This window comes from Asparagus officinalis, chromosome 6 (assembly GCF_001876935.1).
Source record: "Asparagus officinalis chromosome 6, Aspof.V1, whole genome shotgun sequence".
Taxonomy (NCBI): Eukaryota; Viridiplantae; Streptophyta; class Magnoliopsida; order Asparagales; family Asparagaceae; genus Asparagus; species Asparagus officinalis.
Window position 1 is genome coordinate 62863561 of NC_033799.1, and position 16086 is coordinate 62879646.

Below are 16086 nucleotides of genomic sequence, written 5' to 3' on the forward strand. Positions count from 1 at the left end.
ATATTATCTTCAACAATGACTCTCTCGCCATCAATATATATATATATATATTATATATATATATAATATATATAATAATATATATATATATATATAAATATATAATATATATATTGTTCGGCTCTAAATAATATTGCAATTTGCACAGAAACTATATTAATATGAATAGAATTGATCCGGAATTTTTGAGGCTGTAACAATTGTTAGGGAGAGGTTTTTGGCCTTTGGCCAAGGAGCTCTCATAGATTCGACGCGACCCGACATCAGATACTAAATACTCTGCATGAAAAAGTGATTATTTTACATTGAACCTTATAATCATAACTTCTTTTTTTCCGTGAGATGGAAATATAATCATGATTTCAAACAGTTCATGATAAATGTTGACAAACTAGTTTAGAAAACTGGGTATACTTTTAAATATGAATAGACTCGCGCGGATTTGTCACATGAGAAATAATTGTACCAAGTAAAAAAATTAATTTACTAAATGAGCTATGTAGAGGATCTAGCATTTAATTTATCATGCTAGTCATCGAAGCAAGGAGAAACTCGTCAATGCTCTATCTTTTGACATTTTATATTGCTTAACCGAAAATGAGATGGTAATTAAACTTTCACCAAGGGGTTCGTTTTACATGTTTGAAATTTTCAGTGTTATTTGTAAGTTTTGAACTTTCCAAGGTGTTTTTGTATACTTTGAATTTTTACATTGACAGTGGAAGACATTGGTTTAAGGTAACTTTATCTTTTTTCTAATATAGGTTATACCAAACACATGAATGTTTCCCATGCTAACTTTTCTTGGATATTAGTTATCACATTAAAAGTTTTGAAAGTTTTAGCCCTAAAGGTTAGTTTGTTATGAAGTTAAAGAAATCAGGGTTAAACTTTAACATGGTAGTTATTACTTTAAAAATATTATCAGGGAAAACATTCTTATGTTTGGTATAAACTTTCAATAAGAATAAAACTTAACATCAGACAGACCTTTCTACCCTCAAGCCAAAATATCCAAAATAGATCTACAAAACCACCATCATAACGCTAAAATTTCAAACCTTATAACAGCCCCCTAAAAAGATTAGGATTTGTAGAAAATAGCCTGAAACTTTTAAAAATTACAAAAAAAACTTGAAAATTAAACATTTACAAAAAAAGACTAAAATTTTCAAAACAAATGCAATGCACAAAAAATCTGAGAATTGCAAACAGCTCCTTAATTATTTTTAAATTTGTAAAAAAACACCCAAAATTTTTAAAAGTTCCAAAAATATACCCTCAAAAATATAAAACCTATAGAAAAATCTTCAAACCTACATATAGTAAATTGAAAACTAGAATTACAAATAGCCCTCTCAAAAATTTTAAAATTTGCAGAAAAGACTCTAAAACTGTAAATTTAGAATATGTAAATATCTGGAATCTATAAATAGTACATTGAAAAACTTGGAATTACAAATACCCCCCTAATTTTTTTGGTATTTTCATAAAAACCTTAAAATTTTTAAAACTTACAAAAAGCACCCTCAAAAATTTAAATTTTGCAAAAAGAGCCTAAAAACATCAAACCAAGGGCAGTACACTGTAAAATCTAAGAATTGAAATTATAAGAAAACACATCTCTATAATTTTTTGTCTTTTCAGGTTGTTTCTTGTAAAAAAAAATAGTGTGTATTTTGTAATTTTTGGAAGTTTTAGGTTGTTTTCATTTCAAATTCTAAAATTTTCAATGGGCTGTTTGTAATCCTAGATTTTTAATTTACTGTTGTAGGTTAAAAATTTGTAAGGAGTTCCTAGAAACTGTTGATTTTTAGGGTTTTTTGCAACTTTTGAAAGTTTTAGGTTGTTTTTTGCAAATAAAAATTTATAGGGTGTTACTTGTAATTTTTATATTTTTCATTGTACTATTCTTGGTTTGATGTTTTTAGGCTCTTTTTGCAAATTTTGAATTTTTATGTGTGTTTTTTGTAAGCTTTTAAAAGTTTTAAGGTTTTTATGCAATTCCCAAAATTTTTAGGGGATATCAGTAATTCTAAGTTTTTCAATGTACTATTTTTAGGGGATATCAGTAATTCTAAAATTTCAGTTTATTGTTTTAGGTTTGAATATTTTAGTTTTTTTTTAATTTATAGTTTTTGTGGTGTTTTTTGCAAGTTTTTAAAATTTTTGGGTGTTTTCTGTAAATTCCAAAACTTTTAGGGTGGTTTGTATTTCTCTGATTTTTATTATACTGTTTTAGATTTGAAATTTTCAGCTTATATTTTTGAATTTGATTTTTGAGGGTGTTTGTTTGTAATTTTCAAAATTTCAAGATGTTTTCTGTAAATTTGAAAATTTTTAGGGGAACTTCTTGTACGGTTTGAATTTTATAGTGCTATTTGTATGTTTGAATTTTTTGGATGTTTTTACAAAATTATAAAATTTGAGGGTTTTTTTTTGTAGTTTTGAAATTGTTAGGGCTTTTTTGTAATTTTCTATTTACAAGGGTTGTATATTTACTTTAGGGCTTTTTAGTAAGTTTTAAAATTTTTTTTGGGTTATGTATAATTGCACATGGTTAAATGATTCAAGCCTAAAATTTCCTCCTTTTTATCCTACCAGTTCATTTGGTTAAAGCTTATCCTCATATGTAGCTAAACGTTTAACATTGATGAAATTTTAACATGTTAATAAATATGGTTAAAGTTAAGAAAAAGTTTACCAGGAGAAAGTTTAACCCCCTTGACCCTTGGTACTAGACTAGCCCTTACACTTCGTTTGGTACGCGAGAATAGACTCAAATGAGAATAGAATGGAAGAAGGAATGAAATGAAATGCATGTGAGAATGGAATGGTCATTCTCACTCCCTTGTTTGGGTGCTAGGGGTGCTAAACCGTATCCGTATCCGAGAAAATATCCGTAACCGTATCCGTTAGGATACGAATATGGTTACTTAAATCTATAACCGATAGGATATGGTTACGGATATGGTTTTGTAGTGAAATATCCGTATCCGTATCCGAAATATCCGAATACATATTAGTCATACTCTTATGATAGTTTCGATTCTTAGATTATGGATTTGTGGTTAATTTTGATGATCAAGTTGTCTAATCTTAACTTTTCAATTATAATGGACATATTAACAAACTCTTTTGCATCACATGAACTATGTTTTTCTCAATACTATCTAGTTTTCTCATATCTGTTTTATATCTGCATGCATATCCGCTTGTATATCCGCATGTATATCCGTAACCGTATCCGATTTTAGCGGATATGGTTATAAATTTTTCTTACCGAGGGATATCCGTATCCGTATCCGTATCCGAGATGGGTAAGCGGATATGGATATGATAAGCATCATATCCGAGCCGTATCCGGACCGAATGCACCCTTATTGGGTGCGCTTGTAGAATGAAGCTAGAATGAAAATCTCATTCTCATTCCCATGTTTGATATCACTAGTTCACAAGTGAGAATGAAATCATATTTTCTAATAATGTCCTTACAACAACATAGATTTTTAATAAGATAAAAATAAACATTAATGATAATAATTAAACAATTTTATTTATGAGTAGGTTATATTAATCTAGCTATGTTTTATACTAATGCACATGTTATCTCTCAGGTGTATGTTCCGTTTATATTTTTTAAACAATCCTCACTATTTCTTAGTCTTTAAAAAAAAAGTATCGCATCTTTCATATGTCCAAAAATAATATAAAGAATGATATCCACAATCCACAGTTCTAGATATCAAAATTAACTCATTTGATAAATTATCAATAGGGGTATAATTGAAAATTACGTAACTAATTTGATTCTTAGTTGAATGGGAATGATCATTCCTTATCAATTCACTTGGAATGTTCATTCTCACAAAAAGTAAGAATGATCATTCCAACTTTTAAGAAATATGTACATTTGGTATCAGATAATGAGAAGTGAGAACGATCATTCCATTCCACCCCATTCCCACGTACGAAACGAGGCGTTAGGGTTAACATCAAATACCCTCTCTCATGTCAATGTTTTAAATCGTCTATCCTTACATCTTCATCTTGGCAAATAGACCCAAGATGAGTTGGATGAAATTTTGGCAGATATTATTCTGAGTGAAATTTGGTGAGCCTTACTCGTCGTACGTAGTAAAAGACTCAAAAAGATCTCACACTGAGGTCTATCTACCAATATCAAACGATTCAAACCGCAAGCCTTTAAAGTTTAAACTAAGCAGACCATAGGGGGATATGTGGATAATTTAACAGTAGTTATGGGACGATATGTGGATGGTCCATTAACTATCACTTGTAACTGGGCCTTGCCAGCCAGCCCACTATCCCCGTGACCTGAAAACCTCCTCAATATTTCAAATCCCATTCAGATTCTTCCACTCAACCCCGCAGAGCAAGGCAATTAGCGTTCGGGGGAAAATTAGAATGAGGAGGGTGATGATGATTGTCGATGATGCAGGTGGTATACGCTCTGGAAACACTTCATATTGGGATGGGCAGTGTACTCCTCTTTCTTCACTCCTCTTGAGTTTGGCTTCTTCAGAGGACTCCCTAGCAAGCTCTTCTGGCTTGACATCGCCGGCCAGATTGCCTTCCTCATCGACATCGCCCTCCATTTCTTCATCGCTTATCGTGACCATCACACCTACAGAATGGTCTACAAGCCCACTTCCATTGCTCTCAGGTCTCCTACTCTATTCTCAATTTCTCATTTTCATTTCTAATGCTTGTATATGAATTTTGATTTTGTGGTTGCTGAACCTTTTTTTTTTCTTTCTTTTTTTTTTCTTTCGGTGTAGATATGTAAAGTCTGGATTCATCATTGATTTGCTTGCTTGCTTACCGTGGGATGCTATTTACAAGGTAATTCTCTCCCCACTCTAACATTTCTTGGGTTTCCATATGTCTGTATTTAAATCTTGTTAAACACTGGTTTATCACTACCTAAGCAAAGTAGATTTCTGTCTGATGAAGGCAAAGTATTTCTTTTTACTACCTAATATATATTAGTTGCATAATAAGTGACAATATGCAGCTTTCTTAGTTTTTTAAGTTATTTCCTTTGAACTCTAGTTTTAGTCATAAAACCACCATGATAATTACTTTTTCGTGTTCCTAATAACTGTGCACTGCAATTGCGTATATTTAGTACAGTAGAGAAAGGGTGATACTTGATACTTGATGCGCTAACCGAACAACTTTTGGCTTATTGGGGCAGTTGGTAGGCTCCATCTCGTAATGTGAACGTCATTTACTTATTAACTATAAATTATTCGAAATATAATATTACTATATGTGGATAAAATAAGTTCTTTTTTAGATGATAGCCATTTACCAAAAAATATATGCAACACCACTGAATACTAGGTCCTACACATGGCCGGGATAACAACTAGTTATATTAAAGTACCTTTGCCTTATCACAATTGTACTTCATATGGTCAGTAATTTAAGATTCCAATTATAAATTGTTTAAATTTCAAGCAATGTTGAATTGCCATTCAATTTTTGTCTTGAAACTTTATATGTTATCTTTGCCTTTTGACTGTTATTATTAATACATGAAAAAGCTATCTAAGAGCTTTTCTTGTTTATACTCGGATTAGGCATGCGGATACAAGGAAGAAGTGAGATACCTATTATGGATTCGTTTAACCCGAGTTCAGAAAGTCACAGATTTTTTCCGCAAGATGGAGAAGGATATACGAATAAACTATCTGTTTACACGAATAGTGAAACTCATTGTTGTGGAGCTCTATTGCACACATACGGCTGCCTGCATTTTCTACTACTTGGCAACAACTCTTCCTGAATCAATGGAGGGCTACACTTGGATTGGAAGCTTAAAGCTTGGTGATTATAGCTATTCACATTTCAGGGATATTGATCTTGGAAAGCGCTACTTGACGTCATTATATTTTGCCATAGTCACCATGGCAACTGTAGGTAGATTTTCTTTTACCATTCCATTAATGTTAAAACAATTTATATTTAAAGAACTGTTTTCCTTTATGCTCTTGATACTCTAGTACCATGACTTGTTAAAATTATTCCCATCTTCTAATTTTTGGTCTATGTATTGTTTCTTTTTAAAGATGCTTAGTTCTCTCTGGACACAGGTTATGGAGAGATACATGCGGTCAACACCAGGGAAATGATATTCATCATGATTTATGTTTCCTTTGATATGATTCTAGGAGCTTACTTGATTGGTAACATGACAGCACTAATAGTAAAAGGATCAAGAACAGAAAGATTCAGGGATAAAATGAAAGATCTCATTAAATATATGAATAGGAACAGACTTGGCCGAGATATCCGAGACCAGATTAAAGGACATGTGCGCTTACAATATGAGAGCAACTATACAGAGTCTTCTATTATTCAAGATATCCCGGTGTCAATTCGTGCTAAGGTGAGTGAAAAAGTTCAAGATTAGTGTTATTACTTTCTTTTTTAATTTTTATAATTTTTATAATTTTTATAATTTTTTTACTTTTAAATTTTTAAATTTTTTTGACTTGCTAACAAATAAAGTCGATTTGCCTTGTCAGTGAAATATGTGCAGTAATTTAAGAACTAAGAATACCCAATACTTTTCTTGCTGAAAATATCACGAAAAACATAGTCACAATGTATCTTCCGACTGAAAGATTAAAGTAGTCCCAAAACCTTTTCATTTTCTGATCTAACATATAATTTCTGGATGTGTACTGTTTTCTATGCTTCACTTCATGGTATTTTACGTTAGATTTCTTAACTTCAAGGTGGCTTAACTATTTGGCTCTCTTTTGCAGATTTCACAAAGCTTATACAAACCCTACATTGCAAGTGTTCCTCTGTTTAAAGGATGCTCTTCAGAATTTATTCATCAGATTGTAAGTTTATCCACAATTCCATCCTAAAGAAAATGAGCCGCTTTTATATTGACCTGATCTACTTTGGACTCTAGGTCTCAGTTTTCTATGAAAACCCACTTTTCACTTGACTTTTAAATGAAACTGATGGTCACAAGAGCAAGACTCAAGAGACCACTCTGACTGTATAAAAACCATTGCCCTTTCCTTTATCCTTAATAAATTTCTATAACTTTTTTTTTAAACTTCTTCCAAACTGTTGGTTTTTCTTACATAAAAATCCAATGAGATAAAATATATTGGTTTACATGGATAGCTATTCAGCTTATCTGATGTCAATATGTATTCTAGCATCACGAGAACAATTTGCTGTCCAAATTAATAACCTTTGGTCTGATTCTGTAGGTGATCAAGCTGCAAGAGGAGTTTTTTCTCCCTGGAGAAGTGATCATCGAACAAGGCAATGCTGTAGATCAGATTTATTTCGTCTGTGATGGTGTATTGGTATTGCCTGGACACCTCATCATGCCTGCTTTTATGCATTTAAGGAGAAATATATTCATGTTATATGTTTAAGTTACACATATTATTAAGAGTGCGCATGTTACCATTCCTTATTTATACATAATTTTTGGATTTAAGTGAAGTTTAGCATAATTCTTAATATTATGCATCTTTTAGATGAAATTTTGGCAGTGTATTTCCCATATGACATGTTAGAATATTATTGATAATTTGGTATTAGTAGATTTAGTAGATATTATGATATGTTGTTAAGATATTGGGAGACGTGATTAGATATTACTTAATTTCATACCTCTTTTGTAATATCCTCCTAATCTTTATTTAAGAGAGGTTAGCGTTAGATGAATAATGATCTTTTGCCTTTTTTATTTTCTCTACATGATATCAAAGTCAACTTGGTCCTATAGAACTTATTCCATCTTTTTAGATCTCAAGGCTGTCAAAGGGGTTTTTGCATGGCCTTTATGCTCCCCTCGATAGCTTTGATGGCATCGACAACATCACCAAATTAACAACTTCGACGTCATTGTTTTTTAGATCTTATCAAACACCCTCCACAAAATAACCTGAATAAAAATGGTTGGCGTCCCGTTCACGCGACGAATAGTACTAAGGTTACTGCACGTGATGAATAGTAATCAGAGTTATTATTCACTCTTTAGCATCTTTGGCAGTTATAGTCAACGATATCGATTCTACTCTTTGGCAGTTATCTGCTTAGGATTTTTACTGCTTGACCGCCTAGAATTTCTACTAGCTGATCGCTTAGGGTTTCTACTGGCTGATCCGCTTAGAGTTTCTTCTACTTGCTTACCCGATTAGGATTTCTACTGGTTGTGACTACAATATTCTGATTATTGACGTCTTCAAGAATTTCAGACAATGATGACGTTACTGAAGCTCTTGCAATTAGTTGTTTTGTTCCCATTTGTAACAAGCTAGGTATATATAGTATATATGCTCTAACTTGAGGGGGACTATTGGATATTGTTGATAATTTGGTATTAGTAGATTTAATAGATATTATGATATGTTAAGATATTGTGAGACGTGATTAGATATGATTTTATCTCATACCTATCTTGTAATATCCTCCTAATCTTTATTTAAGAGAGGTTGGAGTTAAATGAATAACGATCTTTTGCCTTCTCTATTTTCTCTACAGGACACATATGAAAGCACCCTAGAGGGGGGATGAATGGGGTTATTACTAATCTTATTAGATATTAATACTGATTAACACTTATTAATAAATTATTCTTACAAGATAGATATACAATGTGATATGAGCAAGAATAAGCAAAAACAAATGTGATAGAACAATGTAAACAATGAGCAATGGCGAATAAAATAAACCAAGCAATAGACACAAATGATACACCAATGCAAACTCTAACACACAAGGATGATCACGGAGTTCAGACCTTCCGTCCTACGTATCCGCTCCCTACTCCCGGGGAGAAATCCACTATCACAATCGGGTTTTTTATGCTCATCTGAATAACGTTTACACTTCACAACTCGGTTTTCTAGCTCACCGAAAACTTTACAAGTACACACTTGCAATCACACTCTACACCCTCTAAGTGTTGGCGTAGTCCGTGTCCTCTTCCTCAAGTGTTCGGATTTACAACCTCTCTCTAGACTTTACAACTGATGCCACTCCTATTGGAATCGACCCCGTCTCTCACCAACCACTCCTCTCGGTGTACAAGTGTAATACAATGTGTAACTCATAAATAATGTTCAAATATAAGAATTTGTTCTCTACAATAGGTGAGAACACAATGTAAACTCTCTCTCACAATATCACAATCCTATAACCCAATATATGATGTATGAAATACTAAAAGCTCAAATAGGGTGTGTATGATAAAATGAGTATAAATAAAATCTAACTCAATTAGCAAACTAGCAATAATAAGAATATGAAAATCAATAATAAAATTAATAGAGAAAAGAGTTAGAAAACTTCTCTATAAACACAATAGAGGATGAAGAAGATTGAGGATGAATTCCTCAATTGAAAATGCAAGCCTCCTCTTTGTAAACTCAAACTTAGAAACTTAAACAAACTTTAAAACACTTTAAACTCTCTTTGTAAACTCAAACTTAGAAACTTAAACAAACTTTAAAACACTTTAAACTCCTTTTTAAAACCCTTTTCAATTTTTTACAGAACTGAAATAGTGAGGGGTATATATAGGATGAAAAACCAAAGCTCAAAACCTAAGAAAATCCAGCAAAAAGACAAAACTACAAAAGGCTAGAAAAATAGCCGTTGGGACAAATCAGTCGACTGACGAGTTATGTCAGTCGACTGATGAGCTGATCGTTGTAGGCAAACGGCAGCTTATTAGTCAACTGATAAGCATGGCCAGTCGACTAATGACCTCATCAGTCGACTGATCAGTCGACCAATAAAAAAACAGAAACTTTTTAAGATTGCAGGATATTTCTTCAGTCGACTGATAAATGTCATCAGTCGACTGATAACATGTTTTCAGCTTGTATTGATTTTTGAAAACGAATTTTAAAGTTATTTTAAAAATAGCAAATAAATTATAAAAAATATAAAACTTTGAGAAAAGTTTATAAACATGATTATGAACATGTTGGAAAAGGAATTTTTCAATTTTCTCTTATCATTTGTGAAATCTCAGAAAAATTCAAAAGCACTAAAAATACATGTGTTTTAAACATGTTGATTTTGACAGTTAGCTCAAATCAAGTTTTAAAAACTTGTGTAATGTTTATATGGACATAATAAAAGATGTTAATAATGTTTGTATAGTCCAAAGCATATTAAAACATATTTTTCATAAAAACACCTATATTTGAGAAAATTCACAAATGAAAAGTGTGTGTATATTTGTGCTTGTAGAATTTGCACACATTATATCATCCTGTACTAAGTATACCAAGAATGAATCTTCTGAAGCTTGAACTTTGATTGATTGACTTGATTTGCATAGGCTTTAATATCAATGTTGCTCAATTTCCTGTGTATACTAAACAACACAAAACAAAATACTAAAACCAATATTAGTCGTAAATTGTTTGTTAAATTATCATTAAAACAAGAAGGCCAACAACATACTATACAACATTCAAATGGCATATGTGAAAAGGTTCAACTAAAAATACATGCGCATTAAAGGGCTTGAAAATTTGTCGCCATATCTGAATAAGAAAAAAATTATATACATTATTACTTCGTATTCATTAGTGAAGACTAGGAAATGCTCATTTGTTTTTCAACAACAGGGCTCATTTGTTTTTCAACAACAGGGTCAAGAAGGCAACATAATCGCAACGGATATTATAAAATCTGTAAAGATTTAAAAAGATACATTGTATGTCTTGGCTCATATAATATACTGCATTTTTAAGTATCTTTAACCTGGATTGAGTTGAACCCAATGAATTCTACACTGTGCAATCTTGTCACTGCATATGAAGTACATAGAGAGCGTACATAGAGAGCCCCTCATCTCTCTTTGTTTTATCAACTAAATCTACATATTTCATGTTTGGCATGTACCATACGCTTCTATACTAGATTATTCTGTATAGGTAATTACACATAATATAACTACATACACCAAGACATATTTTTATGACATTTATGCATGCATAAGTTGTTTCGAGGTTATTTAGAACAATGTGTGTGTGGATTTAGTTGTCAGTTTTTGTTTGTGTTACCATTAGTTCTTTCTTGCTCCAAATTATTGCTTTAAGGATGCTTAATCAAGATTCAAGATACTGTTCATTAAATCTATTCATGTGTTTCATTAATTATTCATTGAAGGAAGCTATTGGGATTTGTGAAGATGGAACAGAGGAGACTATTCTAATGTTAGAGCCCAGTTGCTCATTTGGAGATATTTCCGTTCTTTGCAACATTCCTCAGCCCTATACTGTACGTGTGTGTGAACTATGCAGACTCTTGCGTATTGATAAGCAGCTTTTATCAAATATCATTCAGATATACTTTGTTGATGGACGAAGAGTCCTAAGCAATCTTTTGGAGGTATCTTCTATATGAAGTTTGGAGTTATATACTTTTCTTGGATGCCTCTGAGCAATTTTGTTTTATCTGTATCCAGTTGCAATACTTAGATGATCTCTTTCTTCCTCACAGAGTAATGAATCCAACATTCGTGTCAAGCAACTTGAATCCGATATCATAATCCATATTGGGAAGCAAGAAGCTGAGCTTGCATTACGAGTAAATAGTGCTGCTTTTCACGGAGATTTGGATCACCTGAAGGGTTTGATTCGAGCTGGGGCAGACCCTAAGAAGAGTGATTATGATGGGCGAACTCCTTTGGTATGATTTTGATAGAGTACAGTTTTCAATCATCTGTCATTAATTTAATCATCTTACATGTATGCTTTAAAGAATGTGTGATGCTTTCTGCTGGTATATTTTAGGTTTCTTTTGCCTTCATTAAGAAAAAGTTAAAGGTTTATGATTTAACGAAATTTACCAACTTCTATGTTTCATGCGTACTCGTAAATGAAGCCGTATACACGACACGCACCTGTACCTGAGACGTATAAGTACCCGTACCTGTGTCCATACCCAAATTCCTCGGACACTCCTTGCATATATGAATACATTTATTCGGGAATATACTCACTTATGCAATATATGTTTAAGTTAAAACACTTTTCATACACTTCTTGGACACACATCCTATACTTCACGTCCACTTCCTAAAACTCGTTGGATATAGGCCTTATAATTTTAAAGGGTCATTTGGGTCTCTAGTTCAAAAATGATTGTTTTCCAATTTATAAACCACATAATAAAAGAAACATAAAAATTATTATATGAATAATTATCATAACATGTGAACGAAAAACAATATCGATCTCATGTAAATCATTAATTTCACTATTATAATACATGTATGTGTATAATAAATATTTATATTGTCGTGTCCTCGTACCTTGCCTTTTTTACAAATTTTCTGTGTCCTATACCCGTGCCGGCACTTGTACTTGTACCTATTTCCATGCAACTTAGACCAACTCCAATTCACAGCAGTTAACATTGGGAGCAATCTTTTTCTAGATCGAAGGAAAGAGAAATAAAATCATTGTCTTCTGTAAAAATATTAAAGCTCTTTACCTTCATGAATCTTTCTATCCATTTTAACATGCACTTCTTGGATATTTTCTTTACTGATCATAGTTACATTGAACCAAATTTTCGTATGACCTGTAAAAGTTCTTTAAAGCTAGAGGTGTCAATTGTTTATCCGATTTCTGCTTGCCAATTACTTGGCTATTATGACCTAACCTGCATCATACCAGACTTCAATATAGGCTTGCATTCTCTTACAAATATTATTTATGAATATATAACCAGGTGTTCAAGCAAGGGTATGTCTCCACCTTGCAGTAGTCGATATTTATTTAAATTGCAAAAGTTATCACTTTGAAATAAATTCTCATTTTCATTTCAGCATCTTGCGGCATCAGGAGGATATGAAGATATCACTTCATTCCTTATTCATGAAGGGGTGGACATTAATGTTTTAGGTGCCATTCTTTTGGCACTCAAACTCTGGCTTCATCTTGGATCTTCAACGTTCTCTTGAATTTGTAGTATATAACACTTACAAGGCCTTTTCATCTTATCATGAATCTTGATATTTGTATTGATCTGTATGCTTGTTTCTATTAGATAAATTTGGGAACACTGCGCTATTAGAGGCTATCAAAAACGGACATGACGAAATGGCTTCCTTACTCTTCAAACATGGAGCAAACTTAAACCTCAGTGATGCTGGTAGCCAACTTTGTGCTGCTGTTGCAAAGGGGGACTCAGATTTTCTAAAGAGAGTTTTATCTTATGGCATCAATCCAAACTCAAAAGATTATGATCACCGTACACCTCTGCACATTGCTGCTGCAGAGGGCATATTTGTGATAGCAAAAATACTTCTAGAGAATGGAGCTAGTGTTTTTGCCAAGGACAGGTTCGATATCCAAACTCTTAGTGACTGTCTGTATCATGACTTTGTTGTTTCTTTAGCATATCATATATGAACTCCAAAACTGTTTTAGCTTAGGTGCTAATGTGGAGTATATGTTACTGAAGCAATCTGATATAACTTGCAAAAGAAGATTTCTAAAATGGTTATTCAACAAACGGAGAAAGGAAATGGCTTTGTCAAATACGATTGCGTTATGTTTGTGCAACGATAGTAGAAATGTCTTAATCTCCAGTCTTTAACCAGAAAGTGTAATATTTATTTTCGCATTCACCTAAATCTGTAAACACAACTAGTATTATGTATTCAGCAAGATAAGTTTCAGCAGCTCAAAATATCCAAATCTAGGGATGAGAACGCACCTATATATACATATTTGTTGAATAGTTGAATATATGTAACTTGATCCATGTAAAAACATGTACATATATTAGGTTGTTATTCACGTGGAAAAGAACCTAATTTTAGTAAAATGGTACGTTTGGTTTTTAACAAAAGAAGAGCATAACATATTTCATCTTACACCTATCTTACGGGTGAATAACATTGCACACATTTGTAAGTGTCAGAATGAATTTGACTTGCATGTCACATGCCAGTTTTTCTTTAGTCCTGCATATTGGAGATGTCAGCATATTTTCTAGAAGGGGAAATCACAGTATACTGCAGTTTTAGAGAGAAAAACTCCCATTTATAACACCTGGCAGCCTATCCATAATCGACGTTAACAAACTATAGCACCCATTCTGAAGGGCCTCTTAACAAGAAAAGGAATACCCTAAACTATAGCACCCATTCTGAAGGACCTCTTTGACAAGAAAATGAATAGCCTAAGGAATTTACAAACAGCTCGTGTTTGAATAATCATTTAAATTAACCAGTGTTGAGTTTGATCGAGACTGGCAAACTTGAATACACGTTCGAGGTTATTTAGTAAAACAGGTCAAACTTTCAGTAAGCACCTACTAATTGAAACCAACTGCTCTCATACTTTCAGTTAGTGTTTAGAAGAAATTTGCAGGCTGTGTACTTAAATTGTGTTTCATAATTTCTTAAAGTGACCACATATATAAGTGTGGTGGTGTGGAATACAAATGACATAAATAACTTAACAGATGTATTTAAATGAAATGAGATCTATCTCCATATTATGATATAAGGATCTACTCATATCCAAAATTGGACACACGTAAACTGTTGCTTTGAAAAAAGGTATATAAACAAGAGCAAGCAAATGTTTGGGAACTCGTTCACTGTAATTTATAAGTGTATTTTTCCTTAATATGGATCCAAGATCATGTTTGGTAAAAGTTTACATATTACTTACTTTTTACTTATAAGTAGGAAAATAGTAGGTTGAGATTTTAAATTCATTATTATTATTATTATTATTATTATTATTATTATTATTATTTTGGAGCCTTATAAGGAGGTTCACTTTTTGAATACACTATTTTGCGCTCTTACATATGATGTTTACTTCCAAGGTTTCAAAATAAGGTTTGTCAAACATGGTCTAACCAGTGCCCATAATTTGGTGTCTTGGTCACATTTTATAACATACCCATGAATACTATTTGATCAGAAGTTTATAATTCCGCACGCACGCATGCATATGTGTGTGTGGTGTATGTGTGTCTGCATCTGTGTTTCTGTGTGTATGGGTGGGTGAGGGGTGGACGGGTGGTTATGCGCGTGTGCGTCTGTAGTGTACGTAGTGTGTAGTGTCTCTGCTGGTGGGTGGTTGAATGGGTGTGGGCATGTTTATATACATACACACATCTGGTTGTGTTTGTATTAAATTATCCTCTAATCAACATCATCAAACTCTAGAGAGCACTGTGTTTCAATCTACAATACCATATTACTAAAATTGTTATTTGTTACATGTTACAGGTGGGGAACTACACCATTAGATGAAGCGCATAAAAGTGGAAGCAGATCCTTGATAAGGCTAATGGAAGAAGCTAAACAAGAAGAGCAGTCCTTGTTTCCTGGGCAACAAGATCAAGAAGTACAAGGTTTATTTTGACACAATTCATTTTATTTCACAAGGGATTTTATGTTTTTTTAATTCTCATAGATGATTCCACCATTTAGTTATCATTATCTTAAAGCTAACTCTTTTTATCATTAATCAAGATTACCAACTTCTAAAGCAGTGTTGATAGTAGAAACTTTTGCGCTTCCTTATCCTTCTGAACTGTCTTATTTACTTCCTGACCACTTACATACGCAAGTAATGCAACCAGCCAGCTTATTAATGGTTTGTTCACCCAATGTTGTTGTGCCACTATTGAAGCATATTTGATACCGCTCTGCATCCTAAAGAAGTATCCCAGTCAAGTGACAAATTTCTAGCTGGTGCATTTTTAGTAAAGTTGCTTGCATGTGCTATGAGCTAGGCTTGAGAAGTTTGTCGGAAGCAATTAAGAAAGATAAGAAAGTGGTCAAGTTACAGTAGGAGTAGCCCTTAGATAACTGAATAAAAGAATTTGGTTATTATAGTCGACTCCAAATTTCTAGATAAAGGCTGAAGAAATGGCGAGCATAGTGACGAAAACCGCAGGAACAGGTTTGGGTGCTGTGCGGTCGACCGCGTGTGGCGCGACGGTCGACCGTCAACGTGCACGAGGATGAGTTCTGTTCAGTATCTGGTCGTAGTCGACCGCGCTTGGTGCGGTGGTCGACCG

General features: G+C 33.0%; 1 protein-coding gene across 1 annotated transcript; it reads left to right on the forward strand.

Annotated features, from left to right (window-relative positions):
• On the forward strand, nt 4394–15552 carry LOC109845566 (potassium channel KOR1-like). Its single transcript, XM_020414832.1, has 11 exons — nt 4394–4687; nt 4803–4866; nt 5610–5949; nt 6123–6418; nt 6801–6881; nt 7266–7364; nt 11197–11418; nt 11530–11718; nt 12863–12938; nt 13084–13378; nt 15290–15552. The coding sequence occupies exons 1-11, from the start codon at nt 4656–4658 to the stop codon at nt 15423–15425; spliced, it is 1830 nt and encodes a 609-aa protein (XP_020270421.1). The 5' UTR covers nt 4394–4655; the 3' UTR covers nt 15426–15552.

Bases quoted from the DNA above. Each gene is read 5' to 3' on its own strand.
- LOC109845566 (XM_020414832.1), top strand. From the start codon at position 4,656: ATGGTCTACAAGCCCACTTCCATTGCTCTCAG. The intron at 6,882-7,265 runs GTAAGTTTATCC...CTGATTCTGTAG, and splicing joins CAGAATTTATTCATCAGATT to GTGATCAAGCTGCAAGAGGA. The intron at 11,719-12,862 runs GTATGATTTTGA...TTTTCATTTCAG, and splicing joins ATGATGGGCGAACTCCTTTG to CATCTTGCGGCATCAGGAGG.